Here is a 26,307-nt window from a genome sequence, read left to right on the forward strand (position 1 = left end):
GAACGCAGCCCCCCTCCCTTTCTTCCACAGACAGGGGCCGGGCATGGAGGGCGCATCCAATCCTGTGCCAGCTGCTCGACCCTGCTGCTGAACCCTCGGCTGAGCTGGGGAAGAGCGTTCCAGAGAAGCTGGAGGGTAAGCTCTTGGCAGACACGATCTGGAGGGGTGCACGGGGCTGGCCAGGGTGTTGGGGATGCACACATTACTGAAGAGCCTGTTGGGAGTCAAACGAAGTGTCCTCCATCATCCTATGGGGGTGTCCGAAAGTCGGAACTTGACATTTTTCAGAGTTAGGGACGAGTGACTTCAGTGACTCTTAGACGAGTGTGAGGCAGACATAATGTGTGCTGAGCTTTGTAATTTAATTTTGACCTTTAAACTTTCAGGTTTAGAAGTTGAAAGTGCATGAGCAGGACCGCTCTTATAATACCCGAGTTTTTTTAAAATTCAAATATCATACCTCGCATGTTATTAAGATAAATCCACGTTAGTTCAAGTGGGGCGGCTTCAGCTTTCATATTCTCCATCAAATACTAGTTTCTGAACGAGCCTTCTGGTTAGGTCCGACTTTAATCAGTTGCAATAGTTTGCGCGCTGCCGCCATTTCACTGCTAACGTTGAGGTAGAACCCTGCATCCTTATTATACCTGGCCTATGGTTCACTAGTAATGTTCGCTGCATAACACCTCAACCACATACCCTACCTTAACCGCTATGTTTGGCTGTGTTGTCAGTTTCCACAGAAACGATCTCTCCTTGTCTGAGCAATTATTGTCCAGTATCGCAATCAGGACAGTTGCACCTACGTATATGACTACGTATATGAAACTGACTGCATCGAACACTTACATCCCTGCCTAGTGCTACGTGTTAAGACTCGTAGTAGGTTTTGAAATATAACACCACAGAGCTCTGGCTGCCAGCTATAACCTATGTGGGACTGTGTGCCCCTCAACCCGAGGCTTGCCCAGTGCCCGGAGCATGTCTGCGAGTCAGCTGACGGTGTTTGGCAGCTGAGAAGAGATGTTAATGTTGGGGCCTCACATCCATCAGTTGTGGGCCTGGTCCCACTTGTGACAGAAAGGCCCTGGAGCCCCCACTGATGCTCAGCATCCTGATCGGTTTGATTGATGCTAGCAGCAGGGAGGATCCAGGGACCCAGTGTGGGCAAAGGCTGGCTAAGACATCTGAGTATTAGTAGCTCAGCTAACTTGCTATGGCTGTTATTAATAAATGAAATGAATGCTTCAATAATTCTGTGCTGCTTGCATCCTGGGCCTGTAGTGTTCTGAGTCTTAGAACTGTGCACTCTCGCGGTCTGACTCTGTCCTGCTTTCAGCTGCCTGCTGTTAGTGCACTTTAGTTCAATTACTTCTTAGTTTCTTGTTGCTCAAGTGTAATATTTCTGATATGTATGTTTCCCTCATCTTCATTGCTTGATTTTGCTTGCGAGAAAGTGTCACTCATATTTGTTGAAATGTCACTCATAATTACACTGAAATTATGAAAATGTCACACAAAGCATTCTGAAACCTTGGCAGCTGTGGGTAGGAAAAAAAGTCTATACATGTATTCCACTGCCTGACATCCACCCATCTGTACCCATATGTTTCAAGCTCTGTCCTTCTGATCATCTTATTTGCACTCTCAGGGTTCAAAATTCGATAAATAAATAACTAAAGCATTACAGAGCGTTCACAAAGTAGCCAGATTAGTTTTATTAACACCCAAACACAGTAGTGCCACTTTACAGAGTTTGCCAGCGAAGCACTGCTTTTTGTTTTCTCCTCTTTCTTTGAACAGCATTGTTTTCCCTGGGTGATGAGGTGCACCATTCCTGGAGGTACTGCAATACCTGGTTGATGGGTGGAGTGGAAACCGATTAATGTAATCCATATCCGCTTTTTTCCTTATTTTAGTTTATTAAAATGCGAACCACGGCTCTGTGTTTAGGAATGTAGTCTTTTTAAACCATACTGCTCACGGTTAATAGGATATAAGCAATGGACCGTGATACTGGTCCCTCCAGGATCTGTAGTGTTGCTTAAAGTTTCAGTAAAAAACACTCTTGATTTCTGGATAATGAGTATAAAAGTGTTAAGGTAGCCATGTTGTTCTACTTACATTTCACATGCTTTACTTAATCTTGCATCCATATGAGGGTTTGCTTTTTCCAGGAAGGTACTTTTTTTTCCAGGCAGCATATCACTCTTGTGCATAATTTGAATTGTGCCGCATCCAGGTATATATAGCCGGGCACAACTGGGTTGTAGCTGAAGGCAGTGTGGGTGTCTCAGTGGGATAGTATGGTGTTCATTGGGGGATGTGGCACTACGCCAGAGCTGCCGAATTTGGTTCTGGGGAACCAGGTTCAGCCTTCATGAACAGTCCACCAGACCACTCTCCCGAGGGAGCACATTCCCATTGTAGACCTTAGAAGCCCCAGCTAGACCTTTAGAAGCCCAGGCCCAGCCCCACAGCACAGCCCGATGGCGGCACGTGACATGAGTGAGAGTCACGACGCCGCAGCCGCACTAGAGTGAGTGAGTGAGCTCAGCTGACTGACTGAGTCCGGACTTCCGGTAAGTGGGTCTCTGTTACGGACGGTCCCGGGTGGTATTAACTTAAAACTGCTCACAGACTTCTCCCACCCTCAGCTGCCACCTGCCAGCCTGGCCTGTAGACGTTGCTGATTTTGCCTGTCTGGTGTCCTATCCGTCTCCATTCACGCTATGTTTTTGCTCTTCTTGTGGTATTTGTGCTTGCTGTAGGGAGTGTTTGTGGTAATATCAGGGAAATCCATAGCAAAAGTTGGCCCACCAGACCATAAAACGGGCCCTCAAAACAAAAAACATGTCTGTATACTGATTTTGCAGACCAGTCCTTCTGGCACTGCTAGATGCACTGTAGGCCAGCCTCCCTGGAAAATGGTAAACAAGAATTGATGCAATTGTATTTAGTGATAATGTAAAACCTAATAGTGATTGTATGTAGGTTTAAGACAACTGTGGAGGGGTAAAGAGCATATGGTACAGAAGAGAAAACTGGCCCACTTGCATTGTAAATGCTTCATGTTATTTAAAAACATAAACCACTTCAAGCTTTTATCAGTTTACAAAGCACTCAAGGGTCAAGTCAGTGTCCAGGATCTACTCTGCGGAAACTAAAGTAATGAATTCCACAACAATGAGATTTGTTATGGTTTTAACCTTTGGGCAAGGGCTGATATATGCATGCATGGGAGATAGTGCAATTCTTCTAAGAAGAACACTATATTGTCGCATTAAACTGGTGTAAGACGAGAAATATCCACAGCAAATGGTTGGGAAATGTCCATTGCAAATGTTTTTGTGCCTGGTTTTCCACTTTTCACTTATTACAGTATGAGCCCTTAAATTGCTCATTTCCAATTATGCTCGTGAACTTTTCTCCTAGCCCTATCTAGAGGAAATTATGGGGGCAAAAGTGTGCAGAATCGCTCCCCAAAAAGTTGTTCACATGTTATTCCCCGATATATACAGCAGACTTTTTGTCTAGTTTAAAAAATGCCCAAGTATGTTGTGTGAATGGTACTTATTCTGTAATGTTTTTGCTTCGGTTATTACTAGACAACTTGAAATAAGTCCCTAATGGTTATTTACATTTATCTAATAATAACATACATATAACTGTGTTGTGGATAGTGCATATTTACAGTGGTGTGATTAATGGGGAATAGTTTGTGAGAATGCTAATTGTGCAAGTTTTACTCGCTCATTTTCTTCTCACATACTGATTAGTCCCAGCAGTGACTGCAAGATAAACCTGTTGGTGATATAGAATGTATATTTGTCCTTAAATAGTTTCTGATAACAATTTGTGCATAATTTGGGACATGCTAATTTGGGCTGGTTTTTGGGCTGGAACTGGTCTGATTGGGCTTGTTTTGGGCTTATATTTGAGCGGCTTTGGGCTTGGGACGGTCTAAAAATCTGGCAACACTGCAGTGTGCGCCCGTAATGTATTTGTAACCGATCTGCCCGGCAGCCGGCGGCGCCGCGCGGCTTAATTCAGACACACTAATTTCTGTCACCCACCGTCGACAGCCACACTGACACGACATGGCGCCGTTCATCTAAGGCATCTTGGTGATAATTATCGCGGTCGCAATGTTGTGCAGGCCGGCGGGGGACGATTCAGTCACTCAGTCGGGGAGAAGACTGCAGAGGGCATCATGCAGTGTGCTGCAGCTCTGCGGTCGCGGGTCCCTGTGCGGCTTATGCTGAGATTTGAGGTGGTTTAGGGCTGTATGAAAGTTTGCGGGCGGTGCCACAAATTCAAATGTGGCACCTCTCGCAGCACTCCTGCAGGCAGTTCGCACCGGCCCGGGCCGCCAAGCTACAGCAGCTGCTATTAATTGTACCCCGCCGAATGCAGCCAATTCAGAAAAGTTACCCAGGAATTGTAGCGCCAAGCGGCCTCGAGGAAAGTATCACAGGCCTCACAGTCCCCCACTGAACTCATGAGGAGTCTGTACAGCAGCACCCCGATCACTGTGTGGAGGCCGCAGGCAGGGTGGCAAACAGTACTGAAATAGCGTCCTCGCCTGAGCACAGCCTGTCTGCAGTGCGGCAACCAGCCCTTGTAGACCAGAGTGCGTCACTGCCTGCAAGCGTCATCCCCCGTGCAGCTTCTGGACACTCAGACTCATCTGCGACCGGGCCGCCGCCCAAATAGGTACCAGCCCAGAGCCTGTGTTTAAGTCTATAAATGGATCGTGTTATTTCTTGTCCTGATGCTCTATTTCCTTGATGCTTCATTATTGACCTCTATGATGCCTCATTATTGTGTCCGGTATATGGTTTTTGCACTCGCTGGTGCCATATTATTGTTGTGTCCGGATACCCTAGCAGGTGCCTTCTTATTGTCCTCTTTGATGCCTTTTTATTGCCCATGTGATGACAATATAACCCCTCTGATTTGCTCTGCTGCCCTCTCGGATGCCCTATTATTACCCCATCTGAAGCACCACCTTTGTACTCCGTCTTAGATGCCCTGTTATTGTTATCTAATTTGCTATTATTCCTGCCACTGATGCTCTGTTACACCTGTATGGCCCTATCATTGTCCTTTCTGATGCCATGTTAACCCCCTGATGCCCTCTTAAGGCCCCCTCAGATGCAGTAATATTGTTCTCTCAAACGTAGTATGATTTCTTTATTTACTGCCCTGTTATTAACCCATTACCCGTGATATTATTGTCCTGCCTCATGCCGTAATTGCCTGCTCCATCTGTCCGTTAATACCCCTTCCGATACCTCATTACTGCCAACTTTGATGCCAGTGTTGCCCTCTCTATTGTTCTGTTAATGTCTCCTCTGAGGTCTCATTATTGCCCCCTCCGATGCGTTTTTCCCCGCTCTATTCCCTGTTAATGCTCCCTCTGATGCATTCTTATTGCCCCCTCTGATGTAGTTATTGCCCTTTCTGAAGCCCTGTTATCGCCCCCTCCCCTGTCCCTCGTTTGTTTATTTTGAGGTCTTGAAGGAGGAGGGAGGGGGTCAAGAGAGGAGTAAGGGGTTTTTAAGGTTGTTAATGATGGTGGAGCGGTTAGCCGTTGCAATTAATGAAACAAAATATATTTTACATTTTATTTAAAAAATTAGATTAACCACAGTACTCTGGGACCTCATGCACACCAACTTTAGAAATCCTAAACTGTCCTTTGTTGGATTTGGTGATCTAATCTATGTATTACAATACATGGATGATTTGCTATTTTGTCCCATACACGTTTTCTTCCTAACTTCTCTTGATAAAATGTTTAAAGTGTCACATGATTAGATGTAAATGCCACTCATAAGTAGAGTATACACATAAAAATGACATTAATATGCATGCTAAAATCTTGGCAGCTATGTGCGTTAGTCCAACCACTGATGCGTGGTACTTGGCAGGGCTCATGTAATTTATATTTATATGTTTCCCTCGTTTCATTGCTTGATTATGCTCCGGAGAAAGTGTCACTCATAATTCTTTACATGTCACTCATATTTACACATAAATTATGAAAATGTCGCACATTGCAATCTGAAACCTTGGCAGCTATGGTACAGCTGAGGTGCATGCTCGCACGCTCACGACGTTATCCTTCGCTTGTTTTAGGACTTGTGCCCCGAGTAACATGGAATACGGAGACTACTCTGGGGTAATATAAATTTGGCCCAGGCTTACTTAAGAGATTCCGGTAATCGGGCAGGGACACCAATCCAGTTTCACTGCCTGCACTTTATAAAGAGTACATTTTATTAAGTTGTGCTCTGCTATGATCTTTGTGTTGGGCCCTTAACAAACTTGTAATCATCTTCTGAAGCATTCTCCCAGTTTCAGTGGCACGAGCGCCAAGGGGGCACTCTCACGCTAGAAATAATTGACCTTTAGATAAAAAACAAACATGCTGCCCCCTTGGAAAGGCATCCAAACCCTCTGCCACAATGTTCTATTGCGTCACGCAAGCAAATGTGCGGGTCTTTTTCCGCTTCCGGCAAAAACCCTGGAATTTCACATCTCAACCTGCTAGCGTGTGTTTTTTTGTTTTGAAACCTCCCTGTTGTTAATCACCATCACCAAAGGGCCTCCTGTCTGTTGCAACATGCTGATTACTAGCTGGCCGTGGAGGTTCGGGCAGAAATTCTGGTTTCCTGTCTCATGTGACTGGCGCGAGCTGTGGTTCGAGCCGTCAGTCCCTCTCAGGGTTGTTGGCAGCACGAAGCGCTGAGGACTGGCACAGCACCCACGGAAGACTCCTGGGAAGGGGCGATTGGTGCAATTCGGAGCCTTCACCGCGCGTGCCAGTTGAACGTGGTCACCCTCACGAAGAGCGCGCGCCGTGTAAGGCAGCCAAGGAACGCGAGTTCATGCGCCTCCACCCAGGGCCTGCAGCTCCGATCCATTCCAGCGCACACTGCTCGACCAAATGCTCGCCACAGCACCTCCTGAGGCCTACAGTTTCTCAAACTGCCCACAGCATACCGCACTCCCCTCCACCTATCCAGGATCTGAAGCTCAGTGACCCAGCGCCTACAGCTCTATACATTCAATGTACACAGCTCCATCTAGTGCTCAGAGCCCACAGGTCCACCCATTGCCCACAGCTCCAACCGGCGCCCACCTCCTCCACGAAGTGATCGTAGCTCCTGCTCCATACGATAGGCACAGCTCCACCCAGCGCCCACAGCTCCACCCATGGCCGACTACAGCTCTACCACAACCTAGAGGTCACAGCTTCACCCAGTGCCCTCCAGGGCCCCACCAAGTACATAGGGGACTGCCCAGGACCCGCGTCTCTACTCTTTAAGTACCCAAAGCTCCAGCTGGTCCACCCGTGGGGCCCACCTACACCAACCCCTACCTGAGCCAGGAGTGCCCCCGACCCCTTAACAAAGAGCCCTAAGTGCAGTGCGCGAGTTGCCTTTAGCACCAGTGAAACCTCCGATCACACTCGCACAAGCGCCCTGTTCACGACCAGTCACTGAGCGTTTTTCTTTTATTTCGTTTTTACAAAGCACTAGTGCACTCGAGAATGCTTCATGGCGCTTCATGACATCTGTGTGTGCGCGCGCGCCTCTGTGTGATGTCTATTCAGTGCAGGTAATAATAGCCCATAAGATAGCTCAGTGAGTTGAACCCTAGCTAAAATGATCTCAGTGTATCCCTTAGGTTGTTGATCACAGTACGTCAAAAACGATGTTGGGGTCGATACTTATAAAACTGGATTTAATAGCCCTAGGCGACTCCGATCATGAGATGTGCTGCAGAATTGTTCAATGTAAGAATTGCGGTTCATTTTCATTTCAACACCTATTAGGAGCGCTCCGCCCCGAAGAGTAAAGGGGCGTTTTGCATCAGCGAAAGCCACAGCACAAGAATGAACAACCAATAGGAAAGCAATAGAAGAAAGAAAAAAATGGTAAATGAAAACAGCACAGGATACGCGGTGTCAAAGATAACATTTAATTAATTTTAAAAACTCGCGGGTGCTAGCAAGTGGCTGTTCTTAGCATGTGGTGATGCTTCTTTCACCCCGAAAATTAGGACACTTGTTCCATTTTAATTGGCTTTATTAAGTTGACATTGTCTATTAAACTCAACCTGACTTTGGCAATGGTCGGTAAAAAGCCATATTTTGCTTCCTATGTTCTTCTCGTGCGGCCCACTGGGGACGTGGACTGGGGTTGCAGCCTAATTGTAATCTGACACACACACCCACACACACACGCACATCACCACCCGCAATCCAGGTAGTTATATATGTGGGCGCTTCACTCCATTATCTAGAACTTGAAAAAAGTCTTTATTGCTCGATTAACAAAATTCATTGCAATTAAACAAAGATGAGTGTACTTGCCGAGATACCAGATTCAGACGGGAGATGGCCGAATTTTAAAGTCAAAACAGGTTAATTCAAGTCTTTCTCTCTTGTTAAATTGCCCCTTTTCAATACAAGTCAATAGGGTAAATATATCCTAATTTTTTAAATGTCCCTTTTGCTGCTTTCCAAATGTTTGCGTGTATGAAAAAGTCTTTGTCAATCTGCATTTTCCTTGTGCACGACAAGAGGACTGGAGTACGTGGTACACGAGTTTGTGCTTTTCCCGAAGACGTAAGGCCTTATACATTTGCCTTTTGACTTCTTTACTAGTTCTTTCTTCAGTTTGGTTTATTTATTATGAACAAAACTTAAAAGTTGACAGAAATTGACAGAATACTCAGCACCCTAAAACCATCCAATCACCTCACTGACCCCCTTCCTGCTAACGCCGTAAAAGACTTCATCCCTTTGCTACTCCCACTCTGGACTAAAATTATCAATAGCTCACTACAACAAGGAACCATCCCGGACTCCCTCAAAGTTGGACAAGTTACACCTTTACTAAAGAAACCAACAGCCGACCCCACTGATCTAAACAACTACCGTCCGATTACCAACATTCCCACTCTCGCCAAACTCTTAGAAAAATGCGTCCAACTACAATTGACAAAGCACATAGAACAGTTTGATCTCCTCAACCCACACCAATCACGCTTCCGAGCAGGGCACAGCACTGAAACGGCTATGACTCACATAATTGACGACGCCATCCAAATCTTAGATCAAAATAATACCTGCCTCCTCATCCTTCTTGATCTCTCTTCAGCATGCGACACAGTGAGACATGAGAACTTACTCGATCTCCTAAAGACAAGAATGGGCTTCTCTGGGACTGTGCTTCGTTGGTTCACTTCCTTCCTACACAACAGGTCTCAAAAATTCAAGAGCAAAAACTTGATGTCTTCCCCAGTACCGGTATCTGTAGGTGTCCCTCAAAGACCCTGCCTATCCCTACTTTGTTCAACCTAGTTATGGAGCCTCTCACCATCCTGCTACAAGCATCCAATGTACACTTTCACATGTACGCTGATGACACTCAAATATATCTCAAGTTACATTCCCCCAAAGACATCCTGAGTCTGAATTCAACGATCAGAAGCACCCAATCCTGGCTGGCCGATAACCACCTCAAACTCAATGCTATGAAGACTGAGTTCCTCCTAATCTCACCTCCCTCGAAAATATCCTCCACACAAACATGGCTTAAGCACCTAACAGCACTCAATGTCCAACCGACAATCGTGGACTCAGCAAAATCCTTAGGCATAACACTTGACACCAACCTCAACATGCAGCAGCATATCAGCAAGGCTACTAAGGGGGCTAACTTCCAAATAAATACCTTGAGGAAACTGAAACCCTTCCTTCCAGCAAAAGACTTCCAAACAGCAGTACAAGTTCTAGTCATCCCTCGCATAGACTACGGCAGCGTGGCCCTCTGCGGCCTCCCCCTAACGACAACTGCACCCCTCAGAGCGTCACTAAATGCGGCAGCGAGACTCATCACTGGATCAAAAAAACACTCGCATATCTCCCCTGACTTCAAATCCTTGAACTGGCTGCCTCTTGAAGCCAGAATACACCTGAAAATTGCCTGCATGACGCACAAGGCTATTCACCTGAAATCACCCAGCTACCTCACTCATAAGTTGACAATTTCCGGCGGGTCCAGAACTACCAGGAGCACAAACAATCTTCTGCTGAAACCGCGAAGATTCCGGAAGGAAAAAACTTACAAACGCTCCTTCTCTGGAATGGCGCCCAGGATCTGGAACGCACTTCCTCCTGAAACGAGGCTCATCTCCTCCTCCCTTCTTTTTAAAAAAGAAGTCAAAAGTATCCTCATGGCTAAATATACTTGAACAATGCGTCCGACTTACACTGCGAACAGTATTCCAGTATTTTATTATGATATAGCCTATATATTCCTTTGCACATGTGTTGTGACTTATATTAGTCTATATATTTTAGTATATTAGCCTTGATTCCTCATACCTGTACTATACGTAATATGTTTATGTACATGAACTTGATGATTTACCTACCTATTATGCCCCCTTGTTTCCCCTACCCTTCCACAAGCCTGTGTAAAGCGCTCTGTTATCTGCAAAGATCTTGTTCGCGCTATATAAAACTTTCAAAATAAATAAAATAAAATAAATAAAAGTAGTTGAACATAGCTGTTGTTTTCTTTAGACAGAACTAGATTTATAACTGGTCCTGTATGTTTTGGAAACAAATCATCTCCCCTTACTATTCATGATTTATTTTGTTTACTCCTACTTTAAACATGTAGTTCTTACCTGGGGCACCACTAGAAGCATTCGTTCTCAGTAGTATTACTCCACTCAGGACTTTAAGCGGGGTGAAAATAGTGGCTGGGGTGGTCTTTAAATGGAGCGTGGTTTATGTAATTAGGAGCGTGGCTTAAACATGTAAACTACATTTCTATGATTTCCTAAGTGTGCCATCTGAACAGTATTTTGGTGACTCTGAAATTTTTGTTATTGCATCAGATATGTAACACAATTGACAGACTAAAACCAGCCAGAACTTATGACCTTGTGATGATTTTGATGTAAATAACTAATATTGGAAATGTTTTAATCATGTGACTGAATTGTTGAGTTCTGTGGAAGGGGCCTTCAAAATGTCTAAATTACGCCCATTATATTCACTCAATTTTAGACATGTATGCTCTATTTCTCTCTGCGCCCTATAAATACACAAGTAAACCTTACCGGCTCTTGGAGCAGCGATATTGTATATGTTCTGTGTGTGTGTGTGCCTCTGTTCCCGGTTTTCGTGCCTCTGTTCCCTGCTCGTGCCTCTTTTCCCTGCTCGTGCCTCTGTTCCCGGTGCCTCTGTTCCTGGTTTTCGTGCCTCTGTTCCCTGTTCGTACCTCTGTACCCTGCTTGTCATCCGGTGCTTGTACCTCTGTACCCTGCTGGTGCCTCTGTTCCCTGCTTGTGCCTCTGTTTCCTGCTTGTGCCCTGCTTGTACCTCTGTTCCCTGCTTGTTCCCTGCTTGTGCCTCTGTTCCCTGCTTGTGCCTCTGTTCCCTGCTTGTGCCTCTGTTCCCTGCTTGTGCCTCTGTTCCCTGCTTGTGCCTCTGTTCCCTGCTTGTGCCTCTGTTCCCTGCTCGTGCCTCTGTTCCCTGCTCGTGCCTCTGTTCCCTGCTCGTGCCTCTGTTCACTGCTCGTGCCTCTGTTCCCGGTTTTCGTGCCTCTGTTCCCTGTTCGTGCCTCTGTACCCTGCTTGTAATCCGGTGCTTGGACCTCTGTTCCCTGCTTGTGCCTCGTTCTCTGCTTGTGCCCTGCTTGTGCCTCTGTTCCCTGCTTGTGCCTCTGTTCCCTGCTTGTGCCTCTGTTCCCTGCTTGTGCCTCTATTCCCTGCTTGTGCCCTGCTTGTGCCTCTGTTCCCTGCTTGTGCCTCTGTTCCCTGCTTGTGCCTCTGTTCCCTGCTCGTGCCTCTGTTCCCTGCTCGTGCCTCTGTTCCCTGCTCGTGCCTCTGTTCCCTGCTCGTGCCTCTGTTCCCTGCTCGTGCCTCTGTTCCCTGCTCGTGCCTCTGTTCCCTGCTCGTGCCTCTGTTCCCTGCTTGTGATCCGGTTTTCGTGACTCTGTTCCCTGCTTGTGCCTCTGTTCCCTGCTTGTGATCCGCTTTTTGTGCCTCTGTTCCCGGCTTGTGTGTTGCTCTGTGTGACTCTGTCTGTGTGTGTGTGTGGGTGCGTGTGGCTCTGCGTGTGTGTGTGTGTGGTTGCAAATGCAATAGGTCTCGCATTTGCGAGAGATTAAGCTATTGGCATTGTAAATGACAATGCCATTTATTTATATGTTTTAAAAACAAAAATGTCATGAGCAATGCCAATAGCTCTAACTTTAACAAGGACGAGACCATTGCATTGTAAATGCTTGTTATCGATGTGTATGTTTCGAGGATTGGTTTTCATCTTCGGACCACTGAGACTATGTTGAGGAACAGTAGAACTCTTGGGATTGCGTTTATGGATGGGCAGCACTTTACATTCAACTGGAGATGTGCAGTCATGACACACCAATCTCCTATTGCATCCCATTCTTAACCCTTTCTGTCTTAATCCCCGCATTTGGAATTGTGCTGTTTGCTATAAAGTCTCCGCAGCCACTGTGTATTATGGTGTAAAGTAACAATTGTTTATTGCTTCTTTTATTTATATAAAGGGTTTATGTGTGGAACAGCAGTACTGGATAAAGATGGAGTGAGTGCTGCTGTTGTCACAGCAGAACTGGCATCTTACCTGCAAGAAAAGAACTTGACCCTTGTCCAGCAGCTCGCTAACATTTATGAAAGGTAACTTATACACCCATTTTCAGTACTGTCTGTTTTTATATACTCTATTGTTGTTTTGTGTGAGTTGTAAGCAAAACTAATGATTTGTATGGATTTCCAATCGATCTTAGCCTTTCAATTCTGACATGGATTTGTAGTAATTATTTAATTTTAGCACCAAGTATCATCTTCTACTGAAATCATTTGTGCCATCGAGGGAAAATGGTCTTAGCTTGATGCCAATGCTTTTACTTATGAAATTGGCTCTTTTCTTAATTTTATTTCTTACCTGTTAAAATATTGCTTTCTTTATAGGTGTCGCCTAGCGACGCAACTCATGCGCTGCTCGCTCTGAGAGATCTATTGTTGTTAGGTTGCTTGTGGAAGTGGGGTGGAAGCTCTGCCTCTGCTTTTCATTGGCGTGCGTTATACTTATGGTAAATGCTCGCCTTTGATTTGCAGTGAAGCTTTTTGCTCCCCTCCCTGTCTCCTTTCCGGCTTGCCCACCCGGACTGGAGATTGTGCAAGCGCGCAGTGTCTCTTTTGCTCGCGCACGGCGTTGCGTCTCATAGCCTTGTTAAATCTGTGATCACTCTTTTCTTTAATGATTTTCTGTACGTGCAAGGATGACGTGCGCTGCCTCAGCTGCTTTTTGGCAGCACACCTCGCTGTAACTATAACGTCTGTGCGCCTTTATTTTTCATGCATCTTTTTTTCGTCTGCCCTGTGTATCCATTCTGTGCGTCTTTATTTTCCGTGCAGCTTTTTTTCTTCTGCCCTGTGTGTATCCACACCCACCACCACCGCAGCAGTTACAAACCTGGCAGTGGTGGGAGCTTACCCTTTTATTTACGGGGTGAAGCTTCCCAGGGCTGATCGGAGTGCAGAGCACACGGAGTCCACAAACGACCGCACGCGCTATATGTGCCGTTAAATGCGTGAAAGCTGCAACTTCCTCTTTGTCCTGGATTTACGTTACACACAGTCAGTCACCCGCTGCAGGGCACTGCATGGTACAGCATACACGCAGGCCTCGCATTCTTCTTTTTGCTCTGCTGTGAACTTGTCGGTGCTGAGCTATCGAACCTGCTCTCACTCTGCTTAGCCTACTAGCGCCACAAGGATGTTTGTGTCTCGCCGTCTCGTCCTTCAATGAGACCTCAGTCGTTGTATTGCGCCCCAGGCAAATGACCAGTTCCTTGTCCAAGGACTCGTGCTGCACAGATGGTGCCCGCTGAGTCTGTGGTAACCATACTCCTTAAATGCGGCTGCCATTACCCCTAAAACAGCTAAGGGTTCGAGGCAGTCTGGCAGAGGATAATGACTCTCCCTATCTTTGATGCTTACTTGTCTTGCTTCCCCTCACTTCATATATCGGCACGGCACTCGCTTCTATGACACCGTGCTTCATGTTTTGGACAGCACGGTGCAAACAAGGCTTGCTTATTTTGTCCCAGTTTGTGGAAGTGCCTCGCCTCCCTCAGAGTGCACACCGCCTCTGCAGCAGTGGTCCACCTCAATCCTTTTGGCGCCCTCTTTAGATACCGTACTTAATGGTTTGAGCTGCACGGTGCTAACAATGCTTGTAAATGTTAACACAGTTTGGATAAAATAAACAGGCATTGTTAGCACTATGCTGTCCAAAACATGAAACGAGGTAAACTCAGACACCGCCCTTCCATGTTTCGATCAGCACAGTGGTAACAATGCTTCTTTAATTTAGCGCAGCTGCTGACTTTTACTGGCTGTACCTTAAATCTCCTTCACAGCTCCCATACTCTGCTGCATTCACTATTCAGGCGGAAGAAAAGCTGGAGCTCGCAAAGTGCATTCCAGCCTCTTCATAGCAGCAAGAACCTGCTCAAACTGAACAGTTACCAGAACTAAAATAACGGCTTTGCTATCAGGTAAGAAACAAGGAGTTCAGACCTAGTTGAGACCCACGTTGCCTCCACGTTGTAAAACGGGGATTATTTCCTGTGCAAAAACCGAAATCTTAAACTTAATTCCAGGTCCTTAAACACATGTTCATTCTTCCTGGAATGTGTGAAGAATCATCCGTCAACATAATATACAATCAGGCACATAAAAGGTGCCCCAAAAATAAATTCCAGTGATACTAAATATGCATGTAGTTACTACTCTTACTAAACCACCTCCCTATAGTTACCGAAATCACTGCATTGTCAGGTTTTAAAATAAGAGGTGAGACGATGTGTCATAACTGCAAGAGGTGCCGACTTTGAAGTTGGGGAACTAACAAGCAGATTCATCAACCAAAATTGCAATTGCAATAGCTGCGAATTAGCTATTGCGATCGCAATTCATTGATCTGCAATTCATGATACGAAAAATGAACAATTTGCGAAATCGCAAATTAAATCGCACAATCAAGGTGGAACCCCCTTAGCGAATCGGAATTTGCGAGATTCCAATGAAACTGCGATTTAGTTTGCGAATTCGCTAAATAATCGCAAACCAAATTCATCAAAAATCGCAAATTGCGAAAAACCACAATCGCAATTTGCGAGGCGCAATTTAAGGAGAAACCAAACCAGGTGGTAACCATGAAGTCCATTAAAAAAAAAAAGAAAAGAAAATTCCTAAACTAGCTACAGGTGCGGCCCTGACCAAACCCACTTAAGGAGACACAGTAGGAGCATGAGGACATTCACAATGCCAGGATAATACATGGTGGTTAGGCGGCGAAGGCTTCAGGCTGCAGCAAGGACCAGACGCAGGATCCAGGAGCGAATTTTCCGCCAGCGGATCACACTTCTGGGCCAAACAGAGGAGCAAATCTACTCAAAGTACCGGCTGAATGGGGCAATGATTACAAAGCTCATCCGGGACCTTGACCCCCTGATGCAGCACCCAACAAGGAGGACCAATGCCGTGCCCACCCATGTCCAGGTCTTGTGCTGCCTGCACCTCCTAGCCTCGGGAAGCTTCCAGGGGATAGTTGCTGTTGCAGGGGGGATCTCCCAGAGCACCATGTCACGCTGCCTAAACAGTTTCCTGGAGGCCATGCTGACGCGGCTACACCATTACATCAACTTCCCGACCACCCAACAGGACTTGAATCAAACCAAGCTTGATTTTTACAACATTGCGCAATTCCCCCATGTCATTGGATGCATTGACTGTACCCACATCCACATCTGCCCACCAGCACAAACAGAATACATGTACCGGAACCGCAAGTGCTACCACTCACAATATCCAGATGGTGTGCAACGCTAAGACAATCATCACGGACATAGTGGCACAATACCCGGGGAGCACACATGACTCCTTCATATTCCGGCACAGCGGCATGCACACATGACTGGCCAGGGGAGACTTTGGCGAAGGACACCTTCTAGGTAAGTACACATGCCAACAAACAGTACATCGCAACCATGTAGCTGCGCATAACACGCACTCACCCTCTGCTCCTTTCATTCAGTTGACAGCGCCTACGGTGTCCGTGAGTACCTCCTCACCCCATACCTCAACCCTGCCACACCACAGCAACGGCGTTACAATACTGCACACATCCGCACAAGAAATTGCATTGAGCGGACATTTGGGCTTTTGAAGAGCCGATTCCGCATACTACACAAGACTGGTGGGGCCCTCAAATACCAGCCTGAAGTCTGCTGCCGCATCGTGGCCGTGTTTGCAACCTCAACATTGCTACCAAGCGGAGGATACCTGTAGAGATCTCTGGCAGTGAGTCGGATGGGGACAACCGCCCACCTGCACATGTGCATCATGCACGGGGGGAGAATCCTGCTGAAGGACACAGGCGCCGCAACCAAATCACAGTGAACTGTTTCTAGTGCACCCACTCCCCTCACCCAACACTTCACTCATGCATGACAAATGAAATAATGACATGAGTCAGATTAACTTGTGCATATTAAACCTTATTGTTTTTTTCACAATAATGTAGTCATATTATTTTTACATTGCATGAGAGCTGTATTAACTCATGCATCCTCATGTTTGCATGAGAGCTGTATTAACTCATACATCCCCATGTTTGTGAAGAGGGCATGCTTGTATCATCAGCATGGCCCTGCAGGTACATTAGGAAGAGTCAGTGGCGCCTCTGGGCGGATGCTCCCAGTCGCCTTTCGACTTCATCCACTTCAGCATTAGCCCGTGAGGCTGCAGTGGGCCTGGTGCTGCGGCGGGGTACCGTCACCAGCGACAACGACAGGCTGCTGTGGCTGGAATTGCCCTCACTGGCATCATCCCCTCCACTAGCTTGTCCATGGCCAGTCGCCTGCAGACCCTGCACTGCTGTGGTGACTTGCTCCAGGGCCCTAGCGACGTCCTGGAAGCACTGCACCATTTGAATCTGCATCGCTAGGGAGCGACGCGATAGTTGGGAGGTGGCATTCCCGATAATGTGATTGGAGCGTGTGTAAGCTGACAGGGCGGTCAGCAGGTGGCGGCGGCGGTGGACATCCTGCTGGGACAACAGGACCTGGGTGTTTTCTTGGACAGCAGCGGTCATGATTTGCATGCTGTCAGTGAGCTGTCCCACATTACGTGCAGTCTTGTGCAGCTGCAGGTGGATGGCAGCCAAGTGACGTGCCTGCTTCTGATGGACTCGGAGTATGCGACGTTCAATGGAAAGGCCAGGATGCCGGATATTTACCCCCCTGCCAGCGCGTGTTGTTGTCGCGCTGCTCCCTTACCAGTCCACTGGACTGTGATCGCACAGTGGCTGTGCGCCTTGTCTGCCTCCGGGCTGCAACTGTTGTGGCCTGTGCCACTGCCATGGGTGTTACACCGGCTGGTTGTGGCGCGCATGTGGCTGCAGGGTTGTCACTGTCCACAGGGGCAGGTGGTGGTACTACTGCTGCTGGTGCTGCCTGTGATGGTCCTGGTTGGTGTGAAGGACGGCCCTCTCCCTCCGTGTCTTCGGGGTTGTTGTCAATGTGTAGGGCCTCACTGTCCGAGCTGGGTTGTTCTGTGCCACCTGTGATGTAAATGGGACCGTGATTAATGACATGTTTCTTGCACATGGGAGGTTGCTACATGCATGCAGGCTAGCATTCCCTGACTGGCTTTAGGAATGACTCTCACTTGACAGGTCTGGCTGTATGGGGCTATCTGGAAATTGTGGTCACACTACAAGTCCCACAATGCAATTGGGCATTTCTGGTGTGCATGGCCTGCATGACTGGGGTTTTCTAATGGTTAGCTCTGGAGTCATGGCCATTGTCAGGGGACAGGGTCGCAGTCGCATGGCACTTACCTTGGGATTGTTGGGTGGGTCGGGAGGAGTCCAGCCGGGTGACCCCCACGCATGCTTGGGGATTCAGGGTGTCCTCCACAAGGTCCTCCAGTGGGGTGTTGGGTGGTACAGTGGGCTCTCCTCCTCCGGTTGCAATTCGCTCCCCCAACCTCTCTGCAATTCTTTCTTTTGCACGCCCTCTGTGGTCATACCACCTCTTTTTGAGTTCGTCAATGGAGCGCTGGGTCACTCCCACTGCATTGACCTTAGCGCGGATGCGCAGCCAAATGCGCCTCTTGTCCGCCTCAGGCAACTTCCTTGAATCCTTACCGAAGAGCCGGTCATGATCCTTGATGACTCCCTCAATTAAATATTCTAGTTCCTGCTCGGAAAACGTAATTTTCCTTTTTCTTCCAGGGATACTGCTCCCTGCTGCTCCCTGGGACATTTTCTGGTGTTGATTGTGTCCTGGTTTGCTGCTGCAGGTGCTCTGTAGTGGAGCTCTGGCTAGGGCTGCTTCCACTTTCAGGCTCAGTGAGCAGAATGAGGCAGGAAACTGCGTACTTGCTGGTTGTGATGTCATCATTGTGCTCGAAATGCGACTTCCCGTTTTTGCGATCTCGCAATTAGGGAGATCGCAATTAGCGATTTCGGTAATTGCGAGATCGCAATTTCAACAGGGAAAAAGGGCAAATCTGCGATTTTGTTTGCAATTTAGACAAAATCGCAAACAGCAATCGCGGCCGATTACGATTCGCTTTTTTGATTGCTTTTCTACATGAATCCCATTCTGCGAATTCTAAATTGCGATTCGGTAATTTTCGCAATTTGGAATTTGCAGAATGTGGCTTTCATGAATCTGGGGGTTAGTCCAGTCTCGCGTCACCTCAACATTTCTAGGCAACCACTTATTCTCCCAGTGAATGCAAAATACATGGATGTGTCTTGCTGTAATATATCTGGAGCTCCGATACCTTCGGGTCCAGCTCGCGCTATATAAAATTCACAAAACATTAAGTGGCTCACCAACTTCCTGGTGTACAGCAACATAGCACGTTACTTATTTATGTTTGTAAGCTCTATATTTAATATTTAGGGTGTTAAATGCACCTTGGGCTTCAACTATGCAATATCGAGTACATGGTCTGTAAACCTCCGTCTAAGCCTGGTTTTACTTCTCATTTTCATAATGCACAGACTAATTTACAGTTAGCACATGAAGCAGGCATCTCATGTAAGCTGTTAGCAGCAGATCCACACCTGTGTTTTTTTCTTTGCCTTTTTGTGACTAAAGCATGCAAAAACAGGCCTGGGAAAAGATACATCTCAGTATACTGCACACAGATTTGTTGTCTTTCACAATGCTGGTTTGACGAAAAGTGTGAAATAAAAAGGGACAGACATATAGCACATAAGAAAATATTTCTGTATCTTCAGCTGGTTTTAAAGCACATCTATATACTACTGTGGGAAAGATGTATTTTTAGGTTCAAAATCAAGGTAATATGCATAATAGCAACATTTTGTATTTATTAACAACAGAACCGGCATGCAGGGCCGGACTGGGAACCGAACCGGCCCTGGTAAACTGCTCGGCCGGCCCACGGTGGGAGGGAGGGGGGTGCAGCCGATATGTTTGCCAGGGATGGTTTCTGTTGATTTTGTTACAAGGGGCCGGTATTGCCTGCCACAGTAACAAAAACAGCCCCCTAGGGGCCAAAAACCAGCCACCATCCTGGTGGCCCACCGGGGAAACGCCCAGTGCCCGCTACGGCCAGACCGGCCCTGCCAGCATGAGACACTGAGTGTCGCCACTCCACTTCCCTTCTTTCCCACAACTATCTTACACACAATTTCACTCCCTCTGCGCTTCCTGCTTACACATAGCTTCCATACTTTATAGCTTGCACTCTTTCTTTAAAAAACACTCCACTGCAAAAAAACATCATAAATAAAAACAATGTAATTTAGAACACCAATTGCTGTAATTTTACAAATGCAAGACCTATTGCATTGCAAATGCTTGTTCTCTGACTTGTGGTGACATATGAGGTTTCATCTTCAGCACATGCTGTCAGACGACCAATCTGGAAAATGTGCTTTTCGAATGAACTGGATTGACCTCTCAATAAAGACTAGAAATATTGTGGAGACCAGAAATCATGTCTTCTTTACAAATCTACATCGAATAGGTTGATTATAGTGCAGTATTTATAAATCTTTTTCATTCAGGTTTTGAGAAGAATATTCTTCAAAAAGTCCCAAATGTTATAATCAATACCAAAGTCACTACTTCTGCCCCACACTCCAACCTTTGCAACTGATTTGGTATACAGAGCACCACATTAACAACCATGAAAGCTGATGTAAAAAACAAGCATTGGCAAAGCCAATAGGCCTGGCATTGTCTGCCACCCTTCTGGCAATTATTGTTTTGTTTTGTCAAGCTTTTAACAACCTTTGTTTTGGAATATGCCAGGCCTTCATTATTATAAAGAAAACACAATTTGCTACAGGCAAAAAAGGTTTACATTTTTTTGTTTTTTAAAACAGACTGCTAGAAATGGGGATCTCTAGTTGGCAAAGGTATGCACCTTGTCCAAATATGGACCCTTCCTTCTAGTCAGGACAAGGGAGTTGCATACCTAGATCACCCCTGCTCGCCCCCTTGGTAGCTTGGCACGAGCAGACAGGCTTCTCTCAAAGGCAATGTTTAAAGCGTTTGTGCACAACACACATAGTAGGACAGTGAGAACTCTACAAATAGATGCCACATCAGTTTTAAAAAATAAAGTATCTTTAGCTAAAGCGATGGCCCTATAAATAATATCGTTCCCGTAGAATTTTCCTTACAGGGAACATTCAAGGCCATTGATGCCCTGAAAAGTGGGGAAAGCCCCTGGTCCAGTTAAGTTCCTAGCAAATATTTTCCGATCAGAATTTTTATTTTGAGCCTTTATATCAACTTATGCCATTTTGGCTGGTGCCGATATCCCTGATAACTACAAAGGGTCTAAAATCATCCCTGTGTATACAAATAATAGAGATGGGATACTCTTGGTTAACCCCTTGCATGCTGATGACGGAACCGCTCCGTCATCAGCTGCGGGTGCGCTGTGCTGATGACGGAGAGGTTCCGTCATGGCCCGCCCAGCTCAATAGAACGCTATTGCGCGGCGCGAATTCCGCGTCTGCGCTGAGGGTTCTATTGAGCGGGGCGGGCCATGACGGAACCGCTCCGTCACCAGCATAGCTCAACCGACGCTGGTGACGGAGCGGTTCCGTCACCAGCATGCGGCCGCCCCGCCCCCTTAGCACTGCGGCGGAATAGCCTCCGCAGTGAAGGGGTTAATACAAATATATAATGTTGACTGATAATGTAATAAAAGTTTTCTCAAGATAGGTCTTACACAGATAACAGGACTGAATACTGGAAAAACAAATTCAGGCAGGTTTTATGGTCAAGGTCCATACTATTGGCCAGGTATTCTATTTGTATGGGGCAGCATTTGACCTTGTTCCCATGTCTGGCTATAGAAAGTTTTAAAATGCATGGGGGATCTGGATAATCTATTGCCCATAATAATACGCCTTTTCACTGAAAGTTACGCCTGAATAAGATGGGGAAAGAAAGGGGAGTTGACCAATTGAATTAGTATACAAAGAGGTGTACAATACAAATGTGTGCTTGCCTCACTCTAGAGCAATGATGTAATTGATTACTTTGTGGAAAGTAATAAAGACTATCCAGATTGGAAGACTGTAAAATATTTGCACTGCGAGGTGCAGAAGACACTCTTTTAATTTCAAAAACTCCCAAGGGGCTGCAAGCTGCCCTCAACAAGTTCCATCTTTTTCCTAATGGCCAATGCTGGAAATTAGTACAACAAAGAATAAATATGCGGTACTTATTCCACACAGATTATTTCAGGGCTGACTGTAGATGGGGAAACCGTACTTAACAGGGTCAATAGTTTAGAACATCTAGTTGTAAAGCTAGCCAGTACACTCTGTTGGACTTCCCAAATCTTAAGGGCTGCCTAATCATCCATGATAGAGCAGAATTTGTTTTTAAAAATTCGCAGTTCTACTATATTTAGGTCTGTGTCCCCAGCCCTAGAAGTCTATTGTGCGAAGGCTCCAGGATCTGCACCTGGTCGCAGAGATCTGGGGGGAGTTGTAATGATTATTTGACTAGAATGGAGAACCAATTCATACGATTTGTAATAAAAATGCTACAAAGTACCTCAGTGGGTCTTCTTTTTTCGATTTAGACATAAAAGTAAATGCTCATCTAGCCAATCTCAAACCTCTTCTTCATTGACTAAGAATTTGGTCAACTGTTGAAAAGGAACCATGTAAGAACACTTTCGTAAAGTTGAGCAATTTTGATAAAGCTTGCACTCTATCATGCTTAAAAGATGTGAAGGATTCATTTTATTTGAGGAGGCCTCGTGGAAACTCTTAGATTTTAAAAGTATGCTAAAATTTTAGCTCTATATGGACAAGATCATGCCTCCTGGTGCCAAAACTTTTTTTTGTGGAATTCAGATTATGGATCCTACCCAACAATATTTTTAGATTCAAATAGTGACTATCCCAAAATCTGATATATGTCTAGTATGCATGTCTGCACCAGAAACAGAGGCACATGTATTTTTTTGTACGGTGTACCACCATCTTAAGAAAAATGAATTGTCCCAATTTGTCATCATTTGGTCATAAGACAACATTGAACTGTATTAAAGATTTTTAAATTGGATACTAATGATGTTGTAGCCTTTGGATTGACAAAGTATTTGAACTCTGCATGGTGCTTGGGAAAGATTCTGAGGGGCCAGGAAGGGAGACAAAACACTTTAATTGAATTATAAATTATGTATTTTAATCTAAATTTGTATTGTTTGTATTATAATAAGTGTATCACATGAGCTATACACTTGAATAAAACAGAGTGGGCTGGCAGAGCAACTTAGCACATTAATGCAATTGTAACAAATGAAGCACCGTGTTTTTTATCATATTCCTATGTTTATTGCATGAACTAAATATTTTGCTGTTTTATTTTGCTTTACGTTTTATGGGAAATCGCCTGAAATAAATGGTTATCTCCACTAAAAAAGTGGAGGCAGATACCTTGAACTGCCAATACATGTTCTCCTTTGCATGACTAACAGATGTCTCTTCACAGGAAGTTGCAGCCTGCTGCATTTTCTACCTCCATATAACAGCAAAGGGGAAATAGGAAAGCAGACAGAAGAATACTTCTGTTTCCTTAAAGAGGACAATCTAATATGGCAAAAAACCTTTGATAGAAAAACTAAGCAGATTAATAGCAGTAGGAAAGCCAGGCCGATTAATAGCAGGTGAAGATGGGATGCAGAAGATTGAGAGACAGGAGGGCTGGAAGCTTCTCGAGTAAGCAGGAGTGTAATATTGTAAAGCATCCAGTTATCTACTCAGCCAGCTTTATGAGTTTAGGAGTTCTATGACCTAGAACAAATAAGGCAAGAAGGAATTTCCCACAACATTGGATTGGGAAGAATTATTCCTTTGCTAAGGGTAATTTCTGAAGCAGTTTCCTGAAATGTATTATATAGAAATAAAAACAGAAAATCAAGATTTAAGTAAATCACACAGAAGAATGAAACGGTCTCGAAAATAGCATTCATTGTTGCTGCTGCTCACCTAAATTAATCAAGCAGACACACCTGAGAGTAAAGAAACTCACACTCAATTTCGTAAACCAGTATGTATAAAAACATCTTTCATCATATGCTCAAATACCCTTTTTCCTAGGTGCCAGCAAGAAAATGAATATAACAGCCAATATTGGAAAACTGCTACGCGCTCAAACAGCAGCAGAATAATTCTGCTGCATGCTCTAGAAGTGCGAACAGAATATATAGACAGCCTTGTATTTAATGGTAATGTTAGACAGAAATTCAAAGTTTAAAAATTCGAAAATTCAAAATAATTTATTAGGAATTTTAATAAGATATAACACCAATACAACAAGTTTTGCGATTTCCAAAATCCTATGTCGCTTCTTCATTGCTTGTTATTTTAAAAGATATTTAAGAATTTAACCTTTATACAAAAGACAATAAATACATTATCATAAAAGAATGGAACTAAAACGAATATATACATGTGGGACTGAAAAAGGAATTTGGAGAGACAAACATGAAGAGGACATAAACATAAAAAAAAATTACCTCAGTTACTTCTCTCTAAATTCTAAGGATATATATCATCCATCCTGATTCTTATCTCAATTTAAAGGCATTCTAAACAAAGTTCCCCATTTCATTTTACTCTGCAGAGCCGGCACATATTTCATAATTCCTTTTTCCACCATTTTCTCAAAAGATGGTTATCCCTGCTGATTTTCAGGGTATGCTATGAACTTGATGTTTTTACTAAGAATTTCTATGTGCTAATATGATGTAACACTTTATGTGAAATCAGAGTTTCTCTTATTTTTAATTTCTAGAGCTGAAACATTTGTACTGAAGTTATTGATTTGAAAGAATTCTGCCACATTTCTTGGCAAATCTGTATTTGGTAAGAAACATTATCTTAATGTTGTCATTGTTCACAGGAGAAATGGATAGGAATTGCAGTTATTGATTCCTTCTTAAAAAGTATGGGACAAAATACTTTTCTAACCTTTTAATGGTATCAGTCTGTGGGTATTGTCCATGGTTTCGCATCAGTGGCCACAGCAAATCCTGTAGCCTTTAATACAATGCTATCTCAATCACCCCATGTGAGAGATATGGGATTCCATTAAAGGTAGAGGGATGATTTAATTGATGTTGTTTATCATTACCCTACATAACAAATACTGTTTTCATGCATATCTAACTGGATTTAACATGAATTGTGTTTTCTTTTGGGGATGCCTTTATAGATCAGGTTTGCCAATAAGCAAGGCATGTCCTGTGATGAATTCTCAGGTCATGTCTTAAATTACACAAATGTATTTGGATGATTATTATATGGAATTAATAAGTATTATACATTCTTTGTTTAGAATGCCGTTAATTAAGATAAGAATCAGGATGGATGATATTTATCCTTCAAACTTGGAAAGAAGTAACTGAGCAATTTTATTTTTGTCTACTGTTTATGTCCTGTTTGTGTTTGTCTATCCAAAATTCCTTTTCCATTCCCGAATAGATATATCTGTTTCTAATGGATACATCTACCTGTGGATTCCTCACCTTTTGAATTACCCCTGCGCCAGCATTCTGCAGAAACTTTTTTCCTAGCTCTCCCACGAGGACATCACAAAGACACGGCTCCGCTCGCTACTCCATCTGACGTCATCGGAGAAAATAGACCTCGTCAGCCTGCTGACGTCTGTTCCCCTTTTTATCCGCCCGATGACGCGTAACAGTTTTCTGGGACTCTCCATTGATTTCTTTGTTTCTGCCGTTTCTTTTGAAAGAGGCAGCACGATGGTGTCGAAGAAGTCTGGGTTTAAACCTTGTAGAGAATGCAGGGGTCATATGTCGATCACGGACCCTCACGACGACTGTTTGTGGTGCCTATCTTCAGACCATGATGTCAATGGTTGTACCTGCTGTCGGAAGATGAACCCAAAGGCCTTGAAGGAGCGTGAGGCCAAGTTCATGGCAAAGGCAAGAAAGGAGAAAAGAGGTCGAAAAAGATTGAAGTTGAGGTCGTCGACTTCACATGCTTAGAAGTCGAAGAAGCATAAGAAGAAGAGGAGACATGGTTCTTGACGTCATTCTTCGAAGAGTAGTGATTCAAGATCGCCCTCACTGGCACCGAAGCATTGCATTAGAGATGTCATTTCTTCAACACCTTCTCCTTCTCCTCAAGCGACTCCGGCACGTTCTCCGACGCCGACAGGTTCTCAGGAGCGTTCATCGCGCCAAAGGGTACTCCTGGGCCGAGCTCTTCGCCGGCGCCGATGGTTTCTGCTGTGCCTGTACTAGCGACTCCAGTCTTAGACCCGACTTCACAGGCGCCTGCACTGCCTCGTGAGGATCAGGATACAGCTCCGTTCCCATCCTTCCCTGGGCCTGGTACGGATCCATTGCAGTTTCTTAACGCAATGTATGGCGTGTTTGCCAAGGAAGCCTACCTTACCGGTGCGCCTTCGGGCCCTGTGTACCGCGGAGCCCAGGGCAATGGCCATTTGACGTCCTCTGTGGGAGCGTAAGGGATATGTTAGTGGGTTAGGAAGCCCTAATAAAACATATGCTGGAAAGCGCGAAATCTCGGTCTGAAAATGTTTGTCCACTTCGCCTAGCACTTGGGTCCAGTAAGATTGGATTCGGTCACAATCCCACAGCAGGTGCACCAGGTTGCCTACCTGGCCA

At 45.2% G+C, this 26,307-nt stretch overlaps 1 protein-coding gene across 2 annotated transcripts in view; it reads left to right on the plus strand.

Moving 5' to 3' along the window:
• Window positions 1-26,307, plus strand: part of PGM2L1 (phosphoglucomutase 2 like 1) — a 579,912-nt gene that overhangs the window by 488,783 nt on the left and 64,822 nt on the right. For both annotated transcript variants that reach the window (XM_078658581.1, XM_078658582.1), the window contains one exon: window positions 12,609-12,738. In XM_078658581.1, coding sequence (XP_078514707.1) covers window positions 12,609-12,738 — 130 coding nt within the window. The remainder of the gene's footprint in view (window positions 1-12,608; window positions 12,739-26,307) is intronic.

The sequence above is a fragment of the Lissotriton helveticus genome, chromosome 8 (assembly GCF_964261635.1).
Source record: "Lissotriton helveticus chromosome 8, aLisHel1.1, whole genome shotgun sequence".
Classification (NCBI taxonomy): domain Eukaryota; kingdom Metazoa; phylum Chordata; class Amphibia; order Caudata; family Salamandridae; genus Lissotriton; species Lissotriton helveticus.